Source organism: Zootoca vivipara, chromosome 3 (genome assembly GCF_965207765.1).
Source record: "Zootoca vivipara chromosome 3, rZooViv2.hap1.1, whole genome shotgun sequence".
In the NCBI taxonomy this organism is placed as follows: domain Eukaryota; kingdom Metazoa; phylum Chordata; class Lepidosauria; order Squamata; family Lacertidae; genus Zootoca; species Zootoca vivipara.
Genome location: NC_142586.1, coordinates 95,004,877 through 95,022,798, shown reverse-complemented (window position 1 = coordinate 95,022,798; position 17,922 = coordinate 95,004,877). Strand labels below are relative to the sequence as shown.

General features: G+C 43.9%; 1 protein-coding gene and 1 long non-coding RNA gene across 2 annotated transcripts in view; one reads left to right on the top strand and one right to left on the bottom strand.

The window, feature by feature from the left end:
* Positions 1-7,338: 7,338 nt before the first annotated feature.
* On the bottom strand, positions 7,339-8,537 carry LOC148686355 (uncharacterized). Its single transcript, XR_015949138.1, has 2 exons — positions 8,274-8,537; positions 7,339-7,660 (listed from the first exon to the last, which is right to left on the bottom strand). It is a non-coding gene; the product is annotated as an uncharacterized LOC148686355 (long non-coding RNA).
* A 306-nt stretch (positions 8,538-8,843) lies between these two features.
* PPP2R5A (protein phosphatase 2 regulatory subunit B'alpha) overlaps positions 8,844-17,922 on the top strand; it is a 42,690-nt gene continuing 33,611 nt past the window's right edge. The window contains exon 1 of the mRNA XM_035111284.3: positions 8,844-9,997. Within this exon, the coding sequence (XP_034967175.1) occupies positions 9,844-9,997 (154 nt within the window). The 5' untranslated portion in view covers positions 8,844-9,843. The remainder of the gene's footprint in view (positions 9,998-17,922) is intronic.

Below are 17,922 nucleotides of genomic sequence, written 5' to 3'. Positions count from 1 at the left end.
ATAGTCAGTGTTGGAAGGGGGAAGGAAAAACCACTTGTAGGTACTGTTTAGCTTAGTCTTTTAGACTCACCAGCTCATTTTATTCTTACTGTTTAGCCCCGACCTTCTAATGTTTCACCATGCCCCAGTTTAAATAAATGTATGTGAACATTTACATTATATAATGTATTCCAAAATCTGCTCTGAAAGCCACATGACAAGAAGCTAGAATACAGTATAGGATGCTTTTTTCCTCTCCCCAGTGGTTGTGAAAAATCCTGTTTTCCATCACATCTCATGCAGGAAAGATAAGTAGAAATGTGTGCATTGCTCATCATATTATTCTTTTCTTGCATATGCAAAGTGACAGCCGTAAAATGTCTGCAGCAAGCTGTTGACTGTAGTCTATCATGGGTTCAGCTGAGGCAAGCTGTGATTTGGTGGCATCTATTTATCATGAGGCCTGATTTACATTTGATGCTGGGAAAATGTAACTAGGCAGTAGCTCCATATAGAAATGAGGTGAGATTCTGTTCATGTTTTAATGCAAACAAGGTTTGCATGGTTCATGGTTCTGTTCATGTTTTAATGCAAACCTCCCTAATTCGCACTTCCCAAACCAAATGGCAGCTTTTGTTTGAATGTCACACTTTTCTGAATTTGCAATATAGCTCTCCAACCAAAACAAATGTGTAGGGGGGAAAAAGGTGGAAATGTGCAAAAAGGAGTGTATATTAGTGAAAATAGTGTACAACATACAAAATTTTGTGTGGAACTATTTGCAATAAATAAATAAAATCACAAACTGATAACAAAAAGGGGGCAAACTGAGCATAATATATGAAAAATGAATAAGACAGAATCTGAAATTAAGAGATTCGCGAGTCTCTACCTCCATGCAGTCATCATCTCATTTAAAGTAAGTAAGTCATGTGGCACCGGCATACCAGAGTTCCATGACCCATGTGGGAACTCTTCTGTTACGCTAATGCTGAACACATGGCAGCTAATGGCAGAATTTAAATGAGACACCACCAGCATGGAATGTGACATGTGCATGTCTCTCCCATGTCCAGAATCATTTAAAAATCTTTTCTGTATGTCTGTTTAATATAGGGCACTGAAACAACACACTATAGAAATAATTAACCACTAATGATGTCTGCTCATCTCGAATCAAAAAATGTCCAAATGAACCTGGTAATGGCATGAAATATCAGAAACTTTGGAGCCACACTTCTCCCTCCCAATATATCAGCCTGAAAAGCGAGATGAGTGCCACACCCTACAGTCACATTTGACTGGACTTAACCGTCCAGGGGTCATTTACCTTTACCTTATACAGTGGTACCTCGGGTTACAGACACTTCAGGTTACAGACGCTTCAGGTTACAGACTCTGCTAACCCGGAAATAGCACCTCGGGTTAAGAACTTTGCTTCAGGATGAGAACAGAAATCGTGCGGCGGCGGCACAGCGGCAGCGGGAGCCCCCATTAGCTAAAGTGGTACCTCAGGTTAAGAACAGTTTCAGGTTACAAACGGACCTCCAGAACGAATTAAGTTCTTAACCCGAGGTACCACTGAACAGAACAATAAAGGTAAAGGTAAAGGTAAAGGTAAAGGTAAAGGTAAAGGTAAAGGTAAAGGTAAAGGGACCCCTGACCATTAGGTCCAGTCGTGACCGACTCTGAGGTTGCGCGCTCATCTCACATTATTGGCCGAGGGAGCCGGCGTATAGCTTCCAGGTCATGTGGCCAGCATGACAAAGCCGCTTCTGGCAAACCAGAGCAGCACATGGAAACGCCGTTTACCTTCCCGCTGTAGCGGTTCCTATTTATCTACTTGCATTTTGACGTGCTTTCGAACTGCTAGGTTGGCAGGAGCTGGGACCAAGCAACGGGAGCTCACCCCGTCACAGGGATTCAAACCGCCGACCTTCTGATCAGCAAGCCCTAGGCTCAGTGGTTTAACAGAACAATAATTTTACATAAATGATAGGCAGTCCCTGTGTATCCTAAATAATGGAGACTTTGTTAATGAGATCCACTGCATTTGCTTTGTACTGTATTAGTTTTGTTCACCGGCACTGCATGTTTTCCAGCTGGAGATTATTTCAGGCAGGTATTAAACTCATGGTAAAAGCTTGCTAAGAAGCTGACAGGATGCTAACCATTAAGTTTTCTGTTAAGACTGGTTTCCTTTTTATGCTTTAGCAAGTTTCTTGAAATATCTGTGCTTCCTAACCCTTCTGAGACAGATTAGTTGACATACATCATTTTCTTTTGTGGCTTCTGCACATTACAAAATTGCTGGTTTTCTACAGATTCCAACCCCCCCCCCCCAATAAAAGGCAATAAGGACTCATATGTATTGTCCCAGTATTGTCTTTCAGGTCCAGCCTCTAAGCTCCTCAAAGCAACCCTGAGTGAAGGAGGCTAAGAAGCATTGATCCAAGTCAGCCATTACAATCATGGCTCAATATACTGTGGTTTGTGAAGCTGAGATTGTGGCATCTGCATCAGGTCTATGACTTGCCTGAGGCCATTCAATGAACTTTACAGCAAGATGGAAGAATTATACTCTCAGCTTCCCACAGCCAAGCCCCACTGTCACCACCCTGGGTTGCTGGCTTCTGTTGTCTTGTTTTTACAAACAACAGAGATGGTGAACTACCAAATATGTCCCTGTCCCTGTTCAGATTAGGGATGGGAAGAATCTATTTCTGATCCACACAACTTCTGCTTGTGTTCACCCATCAGTAGATTTCATCCTGCTTTCGCATTAATCTGTAATAAAGAAATATGCACAAAATGCCCATTTAAATACATGTCGGTACATATTTTCTTTCAAAATACACATTATTGTTTGAACTTTTGGTTTGTGCAAAAGCAACTGGATAATTAAGTTATGATCTGCACATTAGTCCAGGAGATGCATATCAGAGTTTGTAACATCCCTGTTGAGGCTGACAGGAGTGAATACTCCACACAAAAGAATTTCCTGCATATAGAAAACCTGGCAGGGAAAGGGAAAGGCTTGGAGAGAACCCATTTGGCTGCCCCTGCTTTATCTGCTGAAGGTCTAGGCAGCTATGTAGTTAAAGGTGGTTGTAGAAAAATCACTATTTTAATTCTAAATTGAATAATATACCTTTATTAAATTTAACAGATTGTCAAATGATTCTATATCTTTGATGTGCCGTTATGGGTTTCCAAATTACACCACATTGTTGCAGGTGTCCTGGGACCTTGAAATACCGTGTTTCTCCTAAAATAAGACGGGCCTCAAAAATAAGCCATGGCAGGCTGTTCAAGGGTAGAATAAATATAAGACATACCCCGAAAATAAGCCGGGGGGGAGCAGGTCTGGATGGCGCCAAGGAAGAGGAAAAGGAAAATGAAGTTTCCTGTCGGCGCCCAGAAACAGATGTTGCTGCCCCGCCAAATCGCCCAGCAGCGTGTCCCACGTGGAGTCACGACTGACCAGGAGCCGGCAAGAGCTGCAGCAGGACCCTGCGAGAGCCGCAGGTCCCGGCAGTACAGCGCGCCGAGCCCCGACCAAGCAGGACCCCACGAGGGCTGACCCGGGAGAGCCGACAACAGCGCGCCGTGTCGATCCCTGACCCAGCGGGACCCGGCGAGAGCTGTAGCGTGAGCCGCACGAAGCCCCGATTGAGCGGGAGCAGGGAAGAGGTGCAGTGCTCGCCGAGCCCCGACTCAGCAGGACCCGGTGAGAGGCGCAGCACACGCCGCACCGAGCCCTGACTGAGCGGGAGCTGGCAAAAGGTGCAGCGCTCGCCGAGCTCCGACCCAGCGGGAGCCTGAACAGCGCGCCTCCCCGAGGTGAGAGCCGGTGAGACCCGGGACCCGGTGAGAGCCAGCAACAGCCCGCCCCGACTGAGCAAAAGCCGGCAAGCGGTGCAGCGCTCACGGATCCGAGCCCCAACCTTGCCCACTTTACAAAATGCATGGTTAATAAAAAAAATACTTAATAAAAAATAAGACATCCCCTGAAAATAAGCCGTGGTGTGTTTTTTTTTGGAGGAAAAATAAATATAAGACGTGTCTTATTTTAGGAGAAACACGGTAATTGTAAACAGTCAAGGGCCAGGATAGTCAGGGTACATTTGCTATTTATGTACATGACATATTCAGTTTTATATCTGTATGAAGCGTTTGGCATATGAGCGTTCCACAAAGAACTATTTTTAAAAATGGAATGAAGAACCCCAAAGAGAATAGCCACAACTGTAACTGACAAATGCACACTCCTAAAACTGAAATATTTCCCTGTAGTAGTAGTTTGTTATTTACAAATAGGTTTCAGCACAATCTAAGCTGAAGGGCGATCTTACTTAGGAGTCCCTAAGTTCCTCCTAAGTACCTCCTGATCTCAGTTCCAATCCCTCTATCTCAAATCCTAAGATGCAAGGGGGAGACAACAGATGGTCTCTCGGACAATTTGTTCCAATGTTATTTAAGGACTCTCATTTATTGAGTGCCGGATAGCCTGTGCAATTTGCAGTGAATGAGACAGGAGTCTTGCCATGCATTTGAGCAATAGGATAGTCCCACTTGTGAAAGCAGACTGAGTGCTCGTGAAGCCAAACAAGTACAGTAGCAAAAATGTACACCAACATTTCATTAACTTTTTATGCTGTTTAATTTGTTATTAAGTTTGTTGACACATAAAAGTAAATGCACTTTTATTTAATTTCCTTAAAATCAATGAATCAAAAGGGGCTGCAGCTTATTGTTAGAGGATCTGCTTTGCATGCAGAAGGTCCCAAGTTCAATCCCAGGATTCTCTAGAGCAGGCATGTCAAACCTGCGGCCCTCCAGATGTTTTGGCCTACAAGTCCCATGATCCCTAGCTAGCAGGACCAGTGGTTGGGGAAGATGGGAATTGTAGTCCAAAACATCTGGAGGGCCGCAGGTTTGACATGCCTGCTCTAGAGTCTAGGTAGGGCTGGGGAATGACTCCTGCCTGATATCCTGGGAATTTGCTTCCAGTCACTGTAGACAACCCAGAGGTAGATGGACCAATGAGCTAACTCTGCAAAAGGCAGCTTCCTATGTTCCCAAATATCTTAAAGAACTTGAGGCAAAATAGACAAATATTCAATGTTTTCTTCAATATCAACATTTTTAAGAACAAGAAATCCAAGAGACTATCCTGATTTCACAGTTGCTGAATTATGAGGCAGACTCCCTTTGGAGTTTGTGGACTGTCCTTCACTGCAGGTTTTAAAGCAGAGGTTGGATGGCCATCTGCCGTTGCTTTAGTTGAGATTCAAGCCTCAGGGTCCCTTCCAACTCTACAGTTCTATGATTCTAGGCTTCCAGAGAAAGGTAGGAAAATATAGTGAAGGGAATGACTGATGGGGAATTTGTGCAGTTGGAAAAACAGCTTTTTTTTAAAAAAAAAAAAGCCCTGTGACTGGCAACTGATGCCTCTGGCTCCTTTGGCTGATGGCTGGGACCAGAGAGGCCCTTCTTCTTGCTTCTGCAGGGCAACCAGCAGTTGGGAGTGTTCTTTATGACAAGTCCTCCTTTGGTCCACTGATAGGGCTAGGTAGGTTTCCGTCTTGCTGTGATGCTGTTGCTAGAAGGCAGGGGGAGTGGCCTCCCAGTGCCCTTGTCATTATCTAATGGCAGAGGGTGCTGTCCTCAGGTTCATATTAATAAATGTATAGAAGAGAAATTTTCAGCAGGTGGAGCATTTCCTGTCAAAGTAGTGCAGCAGCAAATACTATAGCTTCTAAGCTATTAAAAACCCTGGAGCCAATACTATAATCCCGCCAAAAGGTAATAAAAAAGGTAGTGTATAAATGGAACAGTTCAGGCTTTTTTTTCATAAACAGTTACCCATCATCATGATCACAGTATACAAATGCATCAATTTCCTGACACAATCTTGCTAGTGTGGCAATTTTCCAAACTCCACTCTGACCACTTAAAGGCATCTGTTAGTACTGAGAAGGAAAGAGTATTGATTTACATGTGCATGGCTGAAAAACTGAATCTTTGACTTCTCATTTGTTCGCTCAGCGGGAGCAGAGGTTTATCTCTACTGCACCACTCACAGAGATTACCTGCCTCACAAACTGCTATTAATTGGTGATCATATTTGAGCAAGCACATGAGTTGTCCTTTAAAGAAGGCGTAAGGCATGAGAAACCGCATGGGAAATTGGACTTAACCAGTAGGCTGCAGCAATTGCAGGGATACTGGTTTCAAAGGAACGGAAGGGTCAAAACAAAAATTTATTCCTAAAATTAAATGCCAGTTATTTTTAGGATTAAATAATTATTTGCTGGGTCTTCTTTTCTCAACAATTTGGGAACCACCCTTCTTTTAACAAGATGAAAATTGAGGATATGGCATAATAAAAGGCCGCGGATGCAAAGCCATAGCAAGGACAGCAAAGACGTGTTAAACCTTAGGGGGTTTAACATTCAGATTCAGCATCTCCATTAACAACTTTTGAGGGAAGGAGAGTTATGTTGATGGAACCTCACTGAGGTGCAGACATGACAGAAGCAAGGAATCTTGTCTCTGTTCCAGAGTTCTTAATTGATGCAGTAATCTAATAAAGAATCTGAAGTAGGATTGGCTGAGCAAAACAGACTAAAATTGTTTGACTGCACAAGACTGCAGGCCTGCAGCACAGTTGAACAAGTCTCTGCACAGCTTCTAGAAGTTGATGAGATGCTGCATACACAACAGTAATGTAGGCTCTTGAAACCACTACACAAGCTTCTGAGCTGCACGGTGTCTATGATTAGATCTTAATCACATCTCCTTGAATGGGAGAATTAAGAACGCTTCACACATTTGTTTGGAATATGGCATAGCAATTCTTTCTCTTCCATGCAAAGGTGCTCAGGTGTGAAGAACACTGCACACATGCATTATAAATGGTCAGTTAGTAAATACAGTCTCCCAGAATGTGTAAACAAGACCCATCCTGTGTGTATGTGGCTTTAAAGAGAAGCTCACGGCTGCTATTCCTAACATACCAATAATGAAGCTTCAAAAAGTTTTCCCCTTCTGAAACAGCTGCTATTTGCATACTTATTTCCAGGCACTGTTACAACAACACAAACTGAACCTCTTTCCATAATTTGGACTGCTATGCCTCTCCAGGGCTAATACACTTTAAAAAGTTGTATTACAGGCCAATATTTAAGAGGTCAAGCCTTTCCCTCCTGCCTCAAGAAATGGGCTGAGGGGACAGATGTGAAGGTCCTATTACACCTCACCCAGGGAATTTTTTTAAAGGTGTTTTTTTTCAGAGGACTTTTTGCAAATATTTCCATCTTAAAAACTGACATATTTTGAAGGACACTGGATAAAAACTATTAAGTATGTTTTATTTTAAGAAGTACAGCATTAGTGCACTGGCAAACACAACACTTCAATCCAAAATGAATTTCTGTAAAGTATTATGGGTGCAGTAATCTTCGTTAGAGGAACATGCAGGGCCTCTGTCGCTTCCGTCTCCTAGTCACCTTTGGTTTAGTCTGTAGATACTACTACGGTAGCAATCATCCTGTTTCTGCTGCCCTTCTGACCTGTTCCCTCCTTTGTGGTCAACCTTTTCACCTTGCCCCTTGAAGGACACAGACACACTGCTGCAGAATGGGAAACAAACAAAGCAGCTTCTTGCTTTGTTTTGCTGGGGATAAAAAAAAGGTCAAAAGGCAGTGGGGCAGAAACTGCAAATAGGGGTGTGAGCTTTACCAAGACCCACAGAAGGAAGTGGACTGTGTGGGTATATTGTTATTACTTGGTACATCTATAGTCTTAAGTTTAATAAATATGCCGAAGGGGACAATTTTATTCTACCCTAGCTTTGGAACAATACATGTTATGTTGCTAAAGCAGCAACATATATTTGGGGTTGATAAGTATTGCATATATGTTTGTGGAATGCTCTCCCCAGGGAGACTCACCTGGCGCCTGTGTTACATATTTTTAGGTGCCAGGCAAAAACATCCCTCTTTTCCCAGGCCTTTTGCTGATCCTATATATATATATATATATATATATATATATATATAATTATTATACCCCGCCCATCTGGCTGGGTTATATTTATATAAAAATATAAATATATAACACACACACACAATTTCTCAATTTTTCTGTTTTGTGTGCACGAAAAAGCTGTGCGGGGAGAAGGGGAAATGGGTTTTACTTCACACAGCTTTAAAGTTTTCTGGAAATGTTACATCTCCTTAGGAGCGGTGGGGAAGAGGGAAGACAAAAGTTAGTAACTGACTGCTTACCCAAGAGTAAGCTCTACTGGTTGAACAGGGTTTACTTGCAAGTAAAGATGAGTAAGACTGGGCTGCTAAAGTTTCTTGTGGACTCTCCCCTCTCCCTCCGGCCGCTAGGGACCCAAAAGCCAACAACGATGACCTTTCCCGGAAGAGCAACCCAACTTCACAACCCCCGAAAGCTGCCGGGTGGGATTCTTGCCCTCCTCGCGCCCCTCTGAGCTCCCACCTCAAAACAAACCAACGAAAAAGTCCTGATCGCAACTCGTCATTGGCTGCCCGCTCGTCCCGCCTCCGCTAACGTAGACCCAATCGCGTCCGTCGCACCACACCCCGCCCATGACCTCCTCGCATTGGGCAAATCCTGGTGTCACTCGCCCGGTCCCCCAGAGGACGCGTCGCTTGGCTTCCAGCTTGCCCCGCCTAGCAGAATGCAATTCGCCTTAACCACCGCCACCACCCGCCCCGCCGCCTCTCCGATTGGCTGCTGCGCTCCTGTCAATTACCCTCCGGCCAGTGTCCTCCAACTGCTGTTCCAACCGCCTCCCTGCTCCTGCTCCCCTCTACCTCCTCCCCTCCCCTCGCTGCTGGCCCCGCCCCCTCCTCCGAGTCGGAACTCAGCTGCCCTTAACAGCGCGCTCGCTTCCAGCAAGTTGCGCGCCGCTTCTCGAGTGGAAGGTTCGCCGCCTCCGCGCCCCTCCCTCCCCCGCTGTTACGTTGCGCGCGGCCTCTGAGGAGGAGGAAGAGAAGCGGCGGCGGCGGCGGCGGCGCTGGCGTGACAAGATGTTGGCGGAAGAGGCGCCGGGTGCTCCCGACGGTGGCTGAAGAGGAAGCTGCACGGCCCTGGCCTCTCTCTCTCCCCCTTCCCGCTCCGCCGCCGTTCTTCCCTCAGGAGTCGCCGAGAAACCCCGGCTCATGACAGAGATCGCCTGGCGGGGCGGCCCAGGCGACAGCGAGCCTGGCTGAGGCGGCAGGGGGCGGGAGAACAGCGCCTCCTTCCTCCTCACGAGACCGCACGCCGCAAAAGTTTGCTGCTCGCGGGCGGGCGGCGAAGAGACGTCGCTGGCGGGAGGAAGAATAAAAGTTTCCTCTTCTGTTTTTCTCCTTCGGCGGCTCGGCTGATTTGGAGGACGCAGCGGGGGCGGGTCTTTGCTGCGTGCCGCCCCCCCCCTGGTTTAACCCTCATTTGGTCTCTTCCTCGGAAAAGTATCCATTATTTGGAAACCCCTTTTTCTTTTGGGGTATCGGATTAAGTGTATCCCCTTCCTTCTCAAGGGTGTCGGATTAAGAGCCTGTCTTTGAGGTGTTGGATAAACAGCCTCCCCCCCGCCCCTTGGAAGGTGTTTGGATTCTTCCCCCTTTCTTGGTTTTTTTTTTGGTCTTGGAAGACCACCACCCCCCGCGGCCCCTAATTCCTTGGTGCATTGGATTAAGTGTCTTCCTCCTTCCTTGGCTGGTGTTGTCTTCTCGCCCGCCGTCGCTTGCTCTGCCTTCCTTCCTCCCCACCCCCACCCCCCCGGCGTGATTATATGCTTCAAGGGAGAGGCGATCCCCCCTCGTGCCTCCTCTTTTCCCAGCCATGTCGGCGACAGCGATCTCCGCCGCAGAGAAAGTGGACGGCTTCACGCGGAGGTCGGTGCGCAAGGCTCAGAAGCAGAAGCGGTCGCAGGGGTCTTCGCAGTTCCGCACCCAAAGCAGCCCGGTGGAGCTCTTCCCGCTGCCCCAGCTCAAAGGTAATGTATAAATGTATATCCCAGGGAGGAATCGAGCGAGCTGCAGCTCACTTAGCCCCAGGCTACAGGTGCTGCTGCCTTCTGCGGGAAGAGACTTCCTCCCGCCTCTCGCTGCCGCCTACGTGCTGCTTGCTTCCTTGTGCCAACCCTCTAAATTTCGCGGCAGCCCGTTTCACTGCCCTCTGTTACTCCATGTTAAGCCGCAACTCTTGTTCCGAAACTTCCTCTCCGCAGCCTTGTTAAAACCCTATTATCCCTTTCCCCTGAGAAATATGGTGCCACAGGTTCGCATTTGAACAGCTTTCAGGGGATTAGCTGCTTTCCTGTTTTGAAGACCTTGCACTTTTAAGGGCCTTGTTCCCTGAGCTGCTGGGATTTCATGCTTTCCTGCCCTGCCTTAAGGAGTTGGCGATGTAAAATGTTGGCTTCTTGATGCATTTGTGGGTAGTACCAGGGACAAAAGAGGACCCCCAGGCCAACACTGGCTGGGAGCATCAAGGTTTATGGCATAATCTGCAGAACTTGCTCAGAAACAAGGTCATAAATTTTAACCTGTCCTCCCCTTCCTCATTCTTCTCTGGGTTTTGTGTAATCTCCTCCAGGATCTGTTACTGTTGTTTAAATTAGTGTAAAAAGTATCATTCCCTTTAAAATTGTGGTACTGTGTTACTTTCACCCCCTGGAATTAGAGTGCTCACATGATTAGTTAGGCTTCCAGAAGTTCATAGTAGTAGTGTTTAGCAAGTGTGCAAACTGTTTTTACCAACTCTGATGCTAATTTGAAGTACTGGAATTCTTACGTGCAACTCAACACTTGTTTGGCTGTCTAAAAAAAGTTTTTCATATTTTTTTTAAAAAATGGGGAGAGGATGAAGAAATGATAGTTTGAGCTGAGAGGGGTTAGGACTGACATTTGTGTAGTGTTGTGTAATGAGTTCTGTTTGTTTTTTAATACTACCAATATGAGCAGTATTGAGACTTGCACTGTACTAGCATGACTAGAAAATGAATAAAATATCACGTCTTTTGAAGGGATATTTGACCATCCAAAGATGTCACACATTCTGGCAGGGTATCCTATGCGTTTCAAATAGTGTCTTGAGCAGGTGGTGCTAACTTAATTATTTCTAGTAGTTGAACAGGAAGCCCTTTAAAAGGCAGAAGAGAGAGGCCCCTGTGTCTCTTCTTTAGATTTCTCTCTCCACATCAGGAGTGGGAAACCTGAGGTTCTTTAGATGTTGCTGGACTAAAATGCTCATCAGTCCCACCCAGCCATGGCAGGGTTGTTGGAAATTATAGTGCTACAACATCTGAACATGTTCTTCATCCCAATTCTATGTTTTCTACCAACTGGAATATATTTTTGGATGGAGAAAAGTAGGGTGAATTAATTGAAGTAGGAGGGGGATAGGACTAGCTGAAGCGAGTTTCTCACATTATCTGTGTACAGTCATACTTCGGGTTACGGCCGCTTCAGGTTGCACGTTTTCGGGTTGCGCACCACACTGAACCCGGAAGTCCCGAAACAGGTTACTTCCGGGTTTCAGCGCTCACACATGTGCAGAAACACTAAATCACACTTTGCGCATGCGCAGAAGCACCAAATCATAACCTGCATGTGTGCAGATGTGGCTCTGTGGGTTGTGAACGTGCCTCCTGCACAGATCATGTTCGCAACCCGAGCATCCAGTGTATATACTGCATGCCCATCAAAAACGATGACTCATAAGGCAGGTCCTGAAACTTCAGTTGGTGATGTTTTCCAGCTGAAATAATTTCTAAGGTAATTTTTTTTACTAAACTAGAAACTGTTGGAAGGTAGCGATACCTGCAAATTGGATACCAATTTATATAATTAGCAGCATACACAATATATAGGAAATGTATTTATTCTTTTGTTTAAAGTAGTATACCACCTTTCATTAAAAAATATCTGAAAGTGTTCCAGAATAAGACATTAAAATACAATAAAAACAGGAGCAGTGAACTCAGGATAAACTAACCATGTTGATACCGGTAGTGATGGTAAGTAAAATCCTCCGAAAGATATTCTAACAATATCAAGTCCTAACAACTTGGGCCCAAAGTATGTGAGGTATTGTCTGCTTCCATATCAACTTATCTGAGTAAGATCACCCAGGGAGACTCTGCTCTTGGTGACATTACCAAAAAAAGAGTTTGAGGGCAAAGGTGCATTGTAGGGCCTTTTCAGTGGTAGCCCATGCGTTGTGGAGTGCTCTCACTAAGGTGCGTCTTGCACTGATACTGTATAACTTTTTTGTCATGTCAAGGTGTATCTCTTTGCCCAAATTTTGGTGGGGTGAGGTGTTGTTTTGTCAAATTTATCTAATTTTGAGTGGTGCTTTTTTATTGTACAGATAGCGCCCATTTACACGGAGTTACGTTCTGAGACACTGCACACGTCAGTGAAATCATATATCATTGAAGCCTACAAATACCCTGTTCTGCCCCCACCACACCCTTTTAGAGACATTTCAGTGATGTCTTTATGAAGTTTCTGGGTTGCTTCTGCGTTCGGCGTGTATACAAGGTCGCACACATACTGAATTCACATAAATGGCTGTCTGTATTTTTTGTGGATTTAAGTATTGTATTTTTTAATTGTATGTAACCCAACTGGGGACTTTTGAGTGAAGGGTGGGTAAGAAATTAAACAAACAAATAGGTGTGGAGAGAGATAGTGAGGGAAGGAAAGAGAGAAGCAAGTGCCATAGCAAGAATATGTGCAAATACCTGTACTAAAACCTTGTGTCTGTAAGAGTGGAGGACTTTGGGCAAATGTACACACTACATCACACATATAGAAAAAGAGAGAGTGTGTGTATACTTCCTTCTACTCTGTGTATGTGCCAGTTTATTGTCTTTGTCAACAGTGCACACTGGAGAGAGATGGAGCTCCTCCTCCTCTTGTCTTGTAACTACCCATGTTTCTTTTCCACATACCCAGCACAGAGATACATTTTCCTGAATTTTATGTGAATTGTGGGGAAGACGGGACAGTCTGTCTTCACCTTAGGTCCTGGCAACGTTTATTTCACTGTTTTCTGCAGGTCAGAGAGAAGAGGGGGTCTCCTTCCTTTCCCTGTTAGACTTCTACCAAAGTAGCAAGGTGTTGCTCACAGCTTTTCCAAAACGCCATTGGTAGGGAGATAAACCACCTTTCCTTTCTCCTTGGCTCTCTTCATGTGCCGAAAACCTCAGTAAAAGAGAGAAGAGAGTGGTTGATGGTGACTTCAAGTAGTAGTTGGCAATTAAGCCTAACAAAAAATTGTAGACAACTGAGCATGCTCTACATATTGAGGAATATTTCCAGGTCTTGGGACATTGTTGTCTTCCCTTTTGTCATTCTGAAGTATGTGCTGCTCTAGCTGGTGATACTACAGGTAGTTTGTGGTCTTTAAAATGCATGACAGATAGCTGTTATTGGTTATCTTGTACAAGTTATTTGTTAAGGAGTGCCTGGCATAAATTATCAGTTTTCATTCTCTGTAAATTGAAGGTTTGAAGGAGAATAATAGATGGATTGTCTTAAATATGCTTTTTCTATACTAAGTGTTTATAAGGAATAGAATTGCAAAGCAAATTGAAGGACCTTGTTCAGATATGTATGGGAAAGCACAAGCACAATGGAACTTATCCCTTATTTTGCTGATCTGCAATTTATGTGCCACATTGCAACAAGTTTTTTAACAGGACTGTGCAACATATGACCCACTTAGCTGAATCTAATCCAGCAGCTTTGTATTGTGCCCAGTGGGTGCTTTGTAACTTCCCCTGCTTTTGCAGTTCTGGGCAAATGGCAAAACTACTTGCTGTTGGACTTCATCCAGGTGGTGGACAAGGGATACTAGTTATAATCATGTGATCAGATTTGCACTATGATGTGTGGGCACTATGGACTGGTAAATACTAGACGGGAAACCTATCGAACAGGTTTTTAAATTTCAATACCTAGGAGTTTATCTCCAACACAACATGGGTTGGAAAGCACATATTGCATATACCCTAAATAAGGCCAAAGCCCTTTCTTTCGCGCTTTTGCGCTTTTTCTTCTCTGACGGGGCTCTCCACGTTCCATCCGCCTTGAAGGTATTTAACAACAAAGTGATTGCGAAAATGACCTATGCTGCCCCACTATGGGGGGCCGCAGTAAATTTAAGGCCTTTGGAGGTAATCCAAAATCAATTCATGAGACGTCTATTAAAACTGCCTCAGTGTGTCAGTAATTCAGCCATTCGCTTAGAATTAAAAATCTCCTCTCTAGAAACTATTTTCTGGAGGCGTATTCTATGCTATTGGCTGTCTCTGTGGTACAGGCTTCCGAATCGTTATTTGATTCAATGTCTTTGGCGAGACGAGTTTCCTAGTCCCTGGGCAAAAACGATCCATACTAAAATTGTGTCCTATGGACTGTCCCCTTCGGACTTGTTGAAACTAGACCTTGCCACAGCTAAAAGAACCCTCAAGCAAAAACTAGAGGAGATGGACCTCCAGCAAAATGTCATAATGGGAAGTGGTACCTGTTCACCATCGAACCTCGGCATAGTGCCCTCCCCGCAGATTCCATCTTATTTGACATCCCTATCAGTCGCGGCCCATAGGTTTGCCTTTATTAAGGCAAGATTTAATGTCTTTCCTTGCAATGTTGTGAATAATAGGTTCTCGAAAGGCCAGAGTTCAGTTCTGTGTGCATGTGACAACAGATCCATAGAATCCCTCCATCACATATTATTCTGTTGCCCCTTGCACATGGTCCCTCGGACCAGATTTTTATCCCCCTTAATATCTGAAACTTTGGATAAGACTTCGGAATCCCAGTTAACATATTTGTTACAGGATAACGAGCCAAGTACATCACTCCCTGTAGCTAGATACCTGATTGCAGTTCTATCCTACAAGAGGAAAAATGGGTTAGTTTATGATTATTGATTTTTTTTTTGCCCTAATGTTTGATTTATAGTGGTGACCAGATGATCTAAGTGATATGTTTTACCTTGTAATTGTAATTTTATAATATTTATAGGGATAGGATTTTTATGAATGGAATTGATTTTGTTTACTTTTGTTTTGTTTTGTTCTGTTGTACGATGTACATTGTTTTGTGTTGATAACTTGATATGGGCCTATGGCCGTAATAAAGTACTGTATCACTGTATGGACTGGTAAAATTAGGGGAGGAACTGCTTTGTGCATTTATATTACAGGGCATACTAAATTGGGGCTATTATGATTCCATTTAAAGCACTTGCTAGGTTTACCCTTATAATTTAGACTTAAAATGTTACTGTCATTTTTGGTCCTTGTTTGATACCTATAGAATATCAAATTAAGAAAGCATGTTGCTGAATGAACATAGAAGCACACGTGCACCATGCCACAATGTGCTGACGTTATGATATGATGATGTCACGTGATGGTGCATGCGCTTCAGCACTACGGCGTAGACTGGACCAGGACATTGGAGCAGAGGTGCAGGCCCCAGTTCAGTCGTTGCCATGGTGCCAGAGCACAAGAAGTAAGGTGGTGGTCATGGCGTCTGGCATGTGGTGCACAGAGGCAGCCATGGAGGTGACACATGGTGGCCGCGTTGTGTGGAGGCGACCATAGAGACAGACGGGGTAGAGACTGGGCACCCACAACAAAAACCCTACGGTAGGAAGATGGTGCCTATGTTAGATTAAATACCATTAGGGAGTTGATTTCATAAAGTACTGCACCCAGTGGGAAATCTGTAGTTAGCACCGTGGAAACATTCAGATTTTCAACTCTGGAAAAGAAAAAGATTTTTTTAAAAAAAACACTGAAATCAAATCTGTTTATTTTATATTGTTTTCAAATGAGGTTGACTCCTGGTGGAAACGTATGCCCTTTATAGTGAAAGGATTGGAAGTATGCCAAAGAATTTCAAGATTTGAGAGAGGTTTTTGAGGCTCAGTTTTTTTCCAATTTAAAAACTGAGTGTCCAAATATGGATTCAAGAATTTGCGTGACAGAAGTGTTCCGTACCTCTTCTACTCTCAAGGGAGATAATTCTGATATAATTGCAAAGCAGTTATTTTAACCATAGTTTTACAGTGGGCAAACTTTTCAAAAACTCTTATCAAATGCTGTAGTTTGATAAATCCATCTGGGCTAGATTAAACTTAAAATGTAACATGAGTATTATACTAAATCTAGTGTAACCTAGTTAACCAGATAGGTGTTTAATGATTTCTTAAAATGAGACACTAGGAGAGGATCCAGTGTAGTGCTATGGAAAGCATTGCATCAACACAAGCATATCAGCTTGCCAGACAGAACAACCCCCCCCCCCGTGCATTGTTTTGGGGGTTCTGCTGACTACCCCAAGCCACTTTGGGGCAGAATGGAAGGAGGGAGGGGGGGAAAGCCCCATTGTGCTAGCACAAGTCATTACATGGCCTTTTGCTAGCAAGACTTACGGTATTCTTTGAATCTCTGCTTGTGACCTCATTTGCCTAGCTTGGTAAGCCAAACTGTGGCTTGTAGGGACTGCGTAAATATGCAGGATCCCAGAGAGGAGTGCTTAGTTTCTCTCCAGTCTTTTTTCATTCCCACACTCTGGTGAGCTAAATCAAGGTTTAGCTTAGCATGCCATTTGAACCTGGGCTCTTGGCTTAGACTTGGCAGATGGCTAGCATGCTCACTGGAGCTCCAAAACCTGGCAATACAAAAGTGCTGTGGGTGCATGGTTCCCTCAATTGCCTGCTTTGGATGGGGCCATACTTTCCCTGAAGGACCAGGTTTGTAGTCTGGGGGTGCTGCTGAATAATCTCTGCTAGAGGCTCTCAGTAGCTATGAATGTGTTTTACCAGCTTGTGCTGGTAAGATGGCTATAGACATTTCTGGACCTGGGTAGCCTGGTCAATGTGGTAACCTCCAGGTTAAACTACTGCAATGTGCTGGGGGGGGGGCTGCTCCTGGGGTTGAACAGAAGTGCAACTAGTGTAAAACGCAGCAGCTTGACTGCTCCCTGGGCAGACTTTTGCCATCACATTACACTGTTGGTTATCTACTGGGCAAAGTGCCAAATGCTTGTACTGGTGAACAGAGTGCTATACATATTGGGACGGCAATACATAAAGGATAAGCTCACTCCTTTATATATGCAACCAACCAGGGTGGTGTTCTGCAGGGAGAGTTTTCTTGCAGATTCTATCTTATCAGGAGGTCCATTTGTATGATGTAGGAATTGGGCATTTGGGGTGTGCTCTCCCCATGGCCTTTTCAGCATCTGTTCAAGACTTTGCTTTTAAAATGAATCTTTTAAGCACATACTTTTATCCCAATTTTGAGTACAAAAAATAGTTTTTAATATGAAATTGTTTTGCATATGTTTAAATATTAAATAATTTTGATATCTTTCATGAGAAATAAAAAAGTTGAAAGTTTGTTGATTTCAGCTGAGCTTCCCTATAAATATGCTTAGGATTTCAACCAAAGCTAGTCTGGTTATGTAACATCCTACACCTTCTGTCATATGTTCCATTCAGCATCTGCAGATCTATTCCACAAATTGTTCATAAGGACCAGGGTCACCTTAATTGTTGCTTTATACCTTTTACAGCTTTCTAGTACTTTTAGCCACAATATTGAGTGTTTTAGATGAATGGGAAATGCTTGGCATTTTAGATAAGGGTTTGAAATTGAACACAATGTGTATTTTGCTAATTTAGTTGCTGCAGTGGAGCTATCAATCTATGTTTTGCTTTTATCTTGATAGACTTTGTCCCTTTTTTGTGTCCTGTTGCTTTGTTTCAGTAATGATTAGTTATTATGTTAATTGTTTTTAATGTTAGCCTCTTGATTTCTTAAGAAAAGGAAGGAACATATACATTCTTAAATTTTAGAAATGTGGATCAACAACTACTGTATTGTGTTTTTAA